Raw genomic sequence first — 9,498 nt, 5'->3', positions numbered from 1 at the left:
AAGTTTCTAAATTGAGATCATTCTCTTGAAAAAAAACTAGCCAAAAGAACAGAGAAATGACTTAAGTTGAAACCCGCGAATGCGATGAACTGAAAGAATGGTGTTACAATCAATTTTCCCAATGTAGCACAACCATCCCCAAGTGCAATTCTGGGATTATTGGGATCCACGGGGCACGCAGATCTTAAACTGCTTTTTAGGGGAAAAAAGCAGCCTGCTTAATAAATCAAAGTTCTTATCATATGTCCAAAGCCTAAAAATAGAATTAAATTGTTTTAGCATTAAATAAAGAGACAAATCAAGGGTTAAAAGTTCCTGCAGCATGAAATCACCTTTCTTCTATGTTAACACAGATTGATCAGAAATTTCTTCAACAAAGAGCGAAAGACACATCGAGATAGATCATCACAAGAACAATGCTAAATATCACATCACAACTTCCGAAAGACAACAATAAACAGAGAAAATGGTAGAACCTTCAATCAATAATACATCCATCATGGTCCAAACAATGGATGGTCTATGGAGGTTGATCAACCAATTTAAAGCCACGCATCACCTAACTCACTGTGATGCTTATTATTTCCCAGAGGACCACTACAGTTAATTGGGATATCCATCACTTTCCAGATCTTGCTGTGTAAAGCAATATTCATCAAGATAAGTATAAAACTTGTGAATGTCGAAAGCTACATGGCATCCTTGGATAACAGGTTGTTAGACTGGATCCTCCTGACATTACTGAGCTGATCTACCACATCTCCTCGCTCAAAAACAGCTGCAGCTCCCATCCCGGAACCTGCCATATATTTTAAACCAGTTACCTTAGCCAACTTACGCACATAAACAAACAAGAGCACACAAATTGGAAGGGAGGGAGGGAGGGAGGGTGGGACCTATGCACATAGAAATCACTCCAAACCGGCAGTCCTTGCCTCTGCGCTTCATCTCGTTTAGAAGAGTGCTCACAGAGCGGGCACCTGCGGACAGGAAAAATAACAAAAATGACTTTTCCTCTCTTTTCTTTGTTTTTTTGGTATGAAAAAAGGTCTGAATGAGCCAAAATGAATATTGCAAGATTTACAGGCAGCATTTTGGCCCCGGCAGCACATACATGTGACTGAGACGAATGTAAACCCAAAGCAAACAGAAAGTGACCGGATTCTGCTCCAAATTTGATTCCACAGTAGTGGGAATGGGTTTTTAGTTCTACCGTCCAATCATTTGGATTGCACGTAGCTCGCATATGAATGGACTCCTATAGTGACCTCAAATATGATGAAACAACATGCCAAAAATATGAATTGCTTCAACATGAAGTCCTTTCCATTAGATCTGGTATGGGACCAAAAATTTGAATATATTTCCATATATTAATCTCGACCATTTTTTATTGTTGTATTTAGCAACTCAGTGGCAAACTGTCTGCATGAATTTTATCCTAATGATATCCATATGGAACCTAAAATAAATTGTTTATGCATATTATTTTATTTCAGATTTGGATTGTGTAACATCTCAAACACTAAATAATCTGGAAGTGCCATTCCTTTTTGGCCACATTGATTATGCAAAAGAGTAGAAGCCAGTAGTGTCAAATAATTCATAATATTTGAAATTAACTTTATGGCCAGATAAAATAATGCAAGTTGATGAGTTTGATTAGAGAAAAAAGAAAATCCAATATTTGAAAACTCATGCAAATAAAAAACAATTTCTAAAAACATCACCAAAGTTCATATTTAAACTAAAAGATATAGAAAGAACTCTACTGACCTTGTGCAGACCTAGAAATTTTGGAAATAAATAAATAGAATACAGTAAATTTACCTATGAATGAAAAGCCGTAACCAAATTATGTGGTAGATATTATGAACTCTGGATTGTTTGGTGAAAATCAAATTGCAACTTAAGGTTAATACTTGTTAGGCAAAATCTACAATCATACTCAGCAGATGCACAAAACTTCTGACATATGAGAACAGGTTAAGGAAGAAAGCAGTGAGGCCTATCCAGTTTGCCCTCATTAAATGCAATTTTGCCCTCATTCCCATGACACTAACTTTTCCATGTGATTGGTGATTAAAGCAGCCTGAAGTTCATTCTATACCAAATAATGCAAAATATATTTGAATAAATAATCAAATGAAAAGCTTATCCAGTTCCATTTTTTTTTACTTTACATTTCTAAGATGTCAATGATGAAACATAAGACTCAACAGCAATTGTACCCTGATATTACAGTCCCTAACCATTAGATCTGCAAGAACTTATTATTTTCTTAAAATATCTTTAGACAATTTTTTCATAGACAAGACTATTATGGAGCACAGCTACTAGTTAACTTCTTTTTTTGTCAACAATGCTAGTGAATAATTTAGCTCAGACACCAATCTTCAATATTTTTTCAAGCTATAGTTGCATGTTATATTCATAACACAGTTATACAAAATGATTTTATTAAATACCTGTAGCACCCAATGGATGTCCAAGAGCGATAGCACCACCATTAACATTTACTTTTGAAGGGTCTAGCTCCAGCTTTTTGCAGCAATATACAAATTGGGAGGCAAATGCCTAGATAAACAAAAAACAAAATTTTAATTTCGCATTTTCCATTAAATAAATAGAAATAATAGGTTAGAGAAGTTGACCCCACACTATTACCTCATTAATTTCAAAAAGGTCAATATCATCAATCTGAAGACCAGCAGCTTTCACCGCAGCAGGTATTGCAACAGCAGGACCGATGCCCATTACAGCAGGATCCACTCCAACCGCAGCAAAACTCCTAATCAGGTCAGTACATATATTTTTTCAATAAAACTTATCTCGTGTAAATTATAATACACCACATACTATATGTAACCCATTTAATGTATGTAATCAGCTGATAGCAAAATAAAGCTTCTAATAATATTTCAAATTTCCAATTACAATAACTAATGTCAACTTTGGGCAGAGCATAACCAACAAGAACCATAAGCTGTGCTAATACATATCCCAAAAAAAATCAATAATTATATCAATAATTCTGTAAATGGATGCTTCATGGGCAAAACCCTGCCGATAATTAGTCAAGCGACTCGAGAACATAATTGCCAAAAGAAAGAAGGTTATTGGTCCTACCACCAGAGCGTGTGAATCTAGTTATGGATGGAGTGACTACACTAAGAGAATAGGTAAGTACAGATACAGAAATCAAGCATTCCAACATCTTAAGTAAATCTAGATAGATAAATAATTTTTGTAGCATATGTTGGAATTGTTTACTTTTAAATGGGAATGTTTAACCTGAATACTCCAAGTATGGGAAACCCCTTTTGCATTGCAACATCTTTTCTCATGAGAAGCACTGCTCCAGCACCATCACTCACTTGACTAGCATTGCCTGCAATGACCAAATTAATATCCATAGGCCAAGAATTAGCTATATTTCTAAAAATTCACACAAGATGCCTTTAATACCAGCAGTTGTGCTTCCATCTTTCTTAAATGCAGGTTTGAGTTTTGCAAGAACAGACATTGATGTGTCTGGCCGAACTCCATCATCAACAGAAATTGTGACTTGCTTTTCCTCTCCAGATTTTGGGTCTACAATCTTCACAGGATAACATTTATCACATCAACATTGAGAAAATATAACAGCAAGAAGAATAAAACAAAACCTGTTAAAATAATTGTAAGGGAATACAATCGGAGATTTTTTTCTTATTTTATCCCCAAATTTATCTCTACAAATTGATAGCAGAAGTACTTCTTTAGCCAATTGCTTGTTTATAATTTCTTGGTGTTCTTCCCTTCCTGGGATTTTTGCATATATACCCTTCAAAAGAATTAATTGCTCATTTGTCCTTCAAAAAGTGATAGATACATACATGCATTCGCACATACAAATATGAGGGCGCGGTTAAAATTTAACCACCGGAGAAACTCTGTAAGTTGCTCCTGCCAACAAATGACAAATTTACCTCATGTATTGCAGTAGATAATTTTCTATAAATGGGGCATTTTTGGTCATTTGGCCAAGGCCATCAATGCATTTAAATTGAAGCAATTATTTCAAGAAAAACAGGTGCATTTATGGCATGGCCCGAATGACAAAAATACCTCCATGCATATAAAACTATTTAATGGAATGTATGGAGGTTAAATCTGTCATTTGCTAGTAGGAGCAACCTACAGGGTTGCACGAATGGAAGTATTATAACACCATCCAAAGTGCAAAACTTGCATATTACACCTCTAAAAAAATGAAATTTTCAAGTAAGCTCCTCCCAAATATGAAAATTGCATGCACTCCATGTGTTAAGATGATATCCTCCAAATTAAAAGTAACATCAAGATATTGTCTAGCATGCTATCCCTTCAGCAATTTTTGCCTGTATACTTTTCAAAAGGTGCTTAATTACTTTCAAAAAACACATATAAACTAGTGGCACAAAGTTTTAGATATTCACCTCAAAATTTCAAAAAATATATGTAATCCAGGGGAAACTAGTAAATGGGTAAGCTAACTTCTAAACTAGAAAACTATGACTAGAATATTAGAACTGAAAGTGCAATGACAGGAAGGGTATATATGCAAATCTTAGAGTTTTAGAGGTGTATATATGCAATATCAACTTTGTAGGCCAAATACACAGGTACAGGGTTTTTAAGGGGCATATATGCAAAGAATTCCTTTCTTTTAATACTAAGTAATTATAAAACCTCTTACAAGTTAATAATAGAGTTCAAAAAAGAGACATATATCATAGGAACTGATTGCAGTAATTTCACCTTTGTAGTTACTGGAATGATTTCTTCCTTAAATTTGCCGGCAGCAGTTGCTGCAGCTGCCCGCCTATGAGATTCAACCTAAACAAAGAAAAGACAACCAAAGAGAAAAAAAATAAAACAAAATTAGCATATGCTTGCCACACAAGAACAACAAATAGACATGCAAAACTCACAGCAGCCTGATCTTGCTCCTGTCGTGTTACGCCATAACGCTGTGCAACAATCTCAGAAGTCATGCCCATGGGAAGAAGGCAGTCTCGGGCTTGTGCAAACATCTCTGCCTAGAGCATAACAAGTGGATTTTTGATGCAAAAGGATCTTAGATAATGTCTAATTTTACAGAAAGCATGTAAGAAGCTTTGGGTATCCAGGACATACTCTGGGATTAACTGGCACAATCCTGCCAACTGAATTTACAGTCATAGATTCCATCCCAGCTGCAATACCTGCATTGGTAACATAAAACTAATAAGGCGAAGAGTTTAGTCAAAAAACACGAGAACAAGGCAAACCACAGTAAAATGCTACCAATATCATAAAATCCAGCTTTAATAGAAGCAGCAATATCAGCAACAGCCTGAAGTCCAGACGAACATTGTCGGTTCACAGTTCTGAGAGGAACAGTTTCTGTTTTATCCACAAAGGCAGTGTAAGGCACAGGATACATTCACAAATATTACAAGCATAGAGCACAAGGAAACACAAATACCAGGGAAACCCGCATAAAATGCTGCCATCCTGCATTCAATTGCTCTCTGGGATCCAGGTGCCAATACAGTACCAACAACGATATCACCAACTTCACTTGGGTTAAGTTTGGTCTTATCCAACAATGCCTGCAACAGAAAATTTGTCAGGGATTGCATAACATGAAGTGAAACAAGATAACCCCAGTATTTTAACATTTACAAGATCTTGACCAATTTGATTGTCAGCACGTTGTCTGCCAGTGAAAATTTGAAAAATTTACAAACCTTAAGAACAGGTGCTAACAGGTCCTCAGGATGTGTATCCTTAAAGCCCCCTCGTTTGGACTTACAAATTGCAGTACGACAAGCACTGTTTGACATACATAAATCACAATAATGCATAAGAAAGAAATATTATCAATCCATCTTTACAAGACAGAATGAAGTACATGATAAAACTACATCAACCAATGCCATAACAGAATAGATAATTGTACATTAGAAAATGTCAAAATAGGGCAGGTACTAATCTGCTATGCTAGCAATATCATAAACAACAAATAAATTCAGTTTGTTCTCTTTTCCATTAATATAACTCTATTGGGCAAGTTTATATATGCTGAATCCTTGTGGGCTCCCAAATCCAGAGTTGCAAGATTCTTCAGGTCTGAGGTGCAACTGCTGTCATTGAAAGCAAATTGTAATATTGAACCACCTTTTTAGCTCTGGATACTAGAATCTAATGTGTGGTCTCATTTTAGAAGTCCGTTCATGTGTTCTTTCAAACATGATAATTGGTTGCAATGACTGGGTTTAGATGGCTTCCAAAGGCAAGGTCTTTGTATTGCTACCGATATTTTCCCTTCCATCATATTATGGAAAGCTAATGATGTTTCAATTGTTATAGTCTGAAAAATAAACTCTCCATTTTGATGGACAGTTGAAGGATACAGATTCTCCATAGAAAATTCTTCTGGTAGTAGTTTAACATATGGTTGCTAATAGACAGAGATCAACTTAGGCCACCAGCTATAACATATGATGCATTATTTTTCAGTTATTGATATAATTGAAAGTAACAGCTATTATAACAGTCGCTGATTAATTTTAAAATGGTCTCCTTCCAGGTAAATCTGCAAAAATAAAGGCCGCTCTTACTCCATAACAGTTTCAAAGAGTTCCTATTATAACGGGAATACAGAACTATTGGAAGCTTAGTATCAACAGATTATAATAATAATAATAATAATAGGGGGAAATATACAAAAAAAGGAGAAATTTCTTACTAAATGTATAACTTACTTCATCTCTAAGTCTTGGCCATTTTATTCGGAAAGAAAGAGCTTCACAAGACTGATCACACAAATAGTCATGCATAACGAAAGCAAACAAACGACTGATGGAAAAATAAATTCACTAAATACAGAATAAAGGGACCAAATAGAGAAATAAAGAAGAGGATTTTTTTTTATAAAAAAAAAACGACAATTTTGGGTCTTTTCTAATTGAACTATATACATCTTTTCTGCAACAAGATTTGAGATGATCTTCCATTTTAGATATATAATAAAAGCAAAAGACCAAGCTTAAACCGATCCCAAAACAACTCAGAGACAATTGATTTCTGAGCATCTCCAAAGGGACTAAATACAAGAAATAGAAATGAAATCGATCGAACCGGAGAACAAGGAATTCTTACGCGACGATAACAACATCGTCTCCGAAGCAAGAACTCCTCTGGTACGCCGCGCTGTCCCCAGCAGCACAAATCGAAGTCTGCCAAGAAACAACCATTTCCAATTCAAGTCAAGAAACAGATAAATGGAGGCCAACAAACCCTTTAGAAAACGAATCAAATCCTTTCCCCTACGAATCCCAAACTGAAATCAATCAAGAAAGTAAACACGGATCGTCGAAATACGAACAGAGAGCGTCGGATGATCGTCAGATCCGGAGGAGGGATGGAGATGCTGGAGGAGGACTCTTTGCCTGCCGATGGCTTTTTCCATCTCTCTCTCTCTCTCTCTCTCTCTCTCTCTGCCTCGCTCTCTATTGGATTTAGTTCCCCTGCTCTCTTGCCCTCTCGCCCTTTAGACGGGGAGTGTCAATATATATTTTAGTACAAACAAGAAGTTTGGTCAGAGGTCAAAACGAGACGACGTAAGCAGGTCCACCAGCTCAGCGGTTGATCGGTCCAATCATAAACCAACTTATATAAAAAAAAATAAAAAAATAAATAAATAAGAAATTATTATATGGACCATATCGAGCGGACCAAGGCATCACGGAGATTTGGATTTGATTTGCTGAATCTGATCCATCAAATATTTTTCAATAAAAAAAAACGTAATATAAGGCGTGATTGATCTAATCTCCTATATATATATATATATATATATATATATATATATATATATATATATATATATATATAAAATCTAGATCCAACAATGAACGAGGAACTGTCTTTTTATTTTTATTTTTTATTTTTTATTTTTTGCTGCAACAAAACTTCATATATTTTGAGTATGGATATATTTAAAAAAATAAAAAAATACATCGCAGAGTGTCCTAAGCAGCTTTCTCTTCGTGACCCACAGAGTCTCTCTATAGTGATCCACCACATACAACGCTACTTAACTTGTGGCCCCATTAGCTACATCATCTTGTACTTTATCTATATCGTTACACACTTAGGTATAAAAATAAATAAATAATTATCTATGATGTGAGCAGTAGGTGGTATTGGCAAAGAGAATGCGATGACGAGATTTTTGGGAGGATTCTTATTATCTTTCCTTGTATATGTGGGTAGATCAAAGTATATATGTGGGACATCAGAAACTTAATAAAAAACGTCATCCAACTTTGACCCAATTTTCATGTAAAAAGGGAATATGTACATTACATTCTTTTAGAGGAAGATTTTTATGTATTTTACCAAAAAAAAAGGGAACATTTTTATGTTTTACCAAAACGAAAAATATTGATATAAATCGTCTTCAGTTCACCATGATATGAGCCGGTGTAAGACTACTGTTTAGTTCCCCAGTGTGATATGGTAGTTGGATGGACTTCATCTGACATGACTCGCACAATTAGTCGACATCCCATATAACAATTGTGACTTCTTTGACTCATTGGCGTGCGGCACGAGAGCGTGGTCTGAAATGAGTTAGCTGAGACATCCTAGAAAAAACCTCTATCCCTTTTTATACGGCGACATGGGTTATTTTAACACTATATATTTATGATGAACTGTGTGGACGTGTATTTAGTCTCTCATCAATTATTCGTCAAAAAAATTTAAATAATTATAAAAAATTAAAGAACTCAAAAAAATACTTTTTTGCTAGCCATTTTGGATGAGGTATTAAATTGTGACAAATGGTATCAGAGCGAGCTCGGCCCATAGCCTATGTGGATTTGGAGATATTGCAGCGCGAGTTCATAGAGGAGGATCATAGGCTGATCGTGGTACTTGAGATTAGATTTAAATGGATCTGAACTCTTAGTCTGACGGAGTTTGAATGGGAAGAATATGTAAGGACTCGTGCAGGTGTATGTTTAGTCTCACATCGGTTATTCGCCGAGAAGATCTTGGAAAATTATATAGGACTAAGTAACCTAAAAAATATCTTTCTGCTAACTATTTTGGGTAAAGTCCAAAATTATGATAGCACTAGGTGTCACACATAAATGTAAGGCATTGTAATTCATGAGGGCTTTTGGATCTCCTCAAACAAGAACTTGCGTGTCAAACTTCTTCCTTTATATTGACTCCACAAACACCATGAGATATGAACATGAAACACGTTACATCTCTGCTCGCTGACCGACCAGTTTGCATGGTTAATATTGGGCATGTGTCACGTTGCAAGATATGTGCTTCATGCTAGCAACGAGATGTAGAAATTCTTTCGTAATTGGTGGTCAATTACGCTGAAGTTCTCGTTTGGACCAGTGGTCTTCCTTGGTTTGAATTCTCTCTTCAGTTCAACGTGTTCATATTTCAGGGGTTGGTGAG

General features: G+C 35.7%; 1 protein-coding gene across 1 annotated transcript; it reads right to left on the bottom strand.

Moving 5' to 3' along the window:
* Nucleotides 1–398: 398 nt before the first annotated feature.
* On the bottom strand, nucleotides 399–7,555 carry LOC103717936 (3-ketoacyl-CoA thiolase 2, peroxisomal). Its single transcript, XM_008806523.3, has 14 exons — nucleotides 7,397–7,555; nucleotides 7,171–7,247; nucleotides 5,757–5,841; nucleotides 5,492–5,618; nucleotides 5,311–5,409; nucleotides 5,161–5,228; nucleotides 4,956–5,063; nucleotides 4,783–4,860; nucleotides 3,469–3,601; nucleotides 3,295–3,391; nucleotides 2,668–2,791; nucleotides 2,469–2,577; nucleotides 897–980; nucleotides 399–799 (listed from the first exon to the last, which is right to left on the bottom strand). Exons 1-14 carry the CDS (start codon nucleotides 7,478–7,480, stop codon nucleotides 690–692), a joined length of 1,383 nt encoding a protein of 460 aa, XP_008804745.1. The 5' UTR covers nucleotides 7,481–7,555; the 3' UTR covers nucleotides 399–689.
* Nucleotides 7,556–9,498: the final 1,943 nt, after the last annotated feature.

This window comes from Phoenix dactylifera, unplaced genomic scaffold (genome assembly GCF_009389715.1).
Source record: "Phoenix dactylifera cultivar Barhee BC4 unplaced genomic scaffold, palm_55x_up_171113_PBpolish2nd_filt_p 000578F, whole genome shotgun sequence".
In the NCBI taxonomy this organism is placed as follows: Eukaryota; Viridiplantae; Streptophyta; class Magnoliopsida; order Arecales; family Arecaceae; genus Phoenix; species Phoenix dactylifera.
Note: the sequence above shows the minus strand (reverse complement) of the source record. Positions and strands in the feature narration are given on the sequence as shown.

What these genes read in the sequence shown, in the direction of transcription:
- LOC103717936 (XM_008806523.3), bottom strand. Translation starts at nt 7,480, where the DNA reads ATGGAAAAAGCCATCGGCAGGCAAAGAGTCCTCCTCCAGCATCTCCAT. An exon ending in ACGATCATCCGACGCTCTCT is followed by an intron (nt 7,248 to 7,396) that starts GTTCGTATTTCG and finishes GTTTCTTGGCAG; the next exon opens with ACTTCGATTTGTGCTGCTGG. An exon ending in AGGAGCAAGATCAGGCTGCT is followed by an intron (nt 4,861 to 4,955) that starts GTGAGTTTTGCA and finishes TTCTTTGTTTAG; the next exon opens with GTTGAATCTCATAGGCGGGC.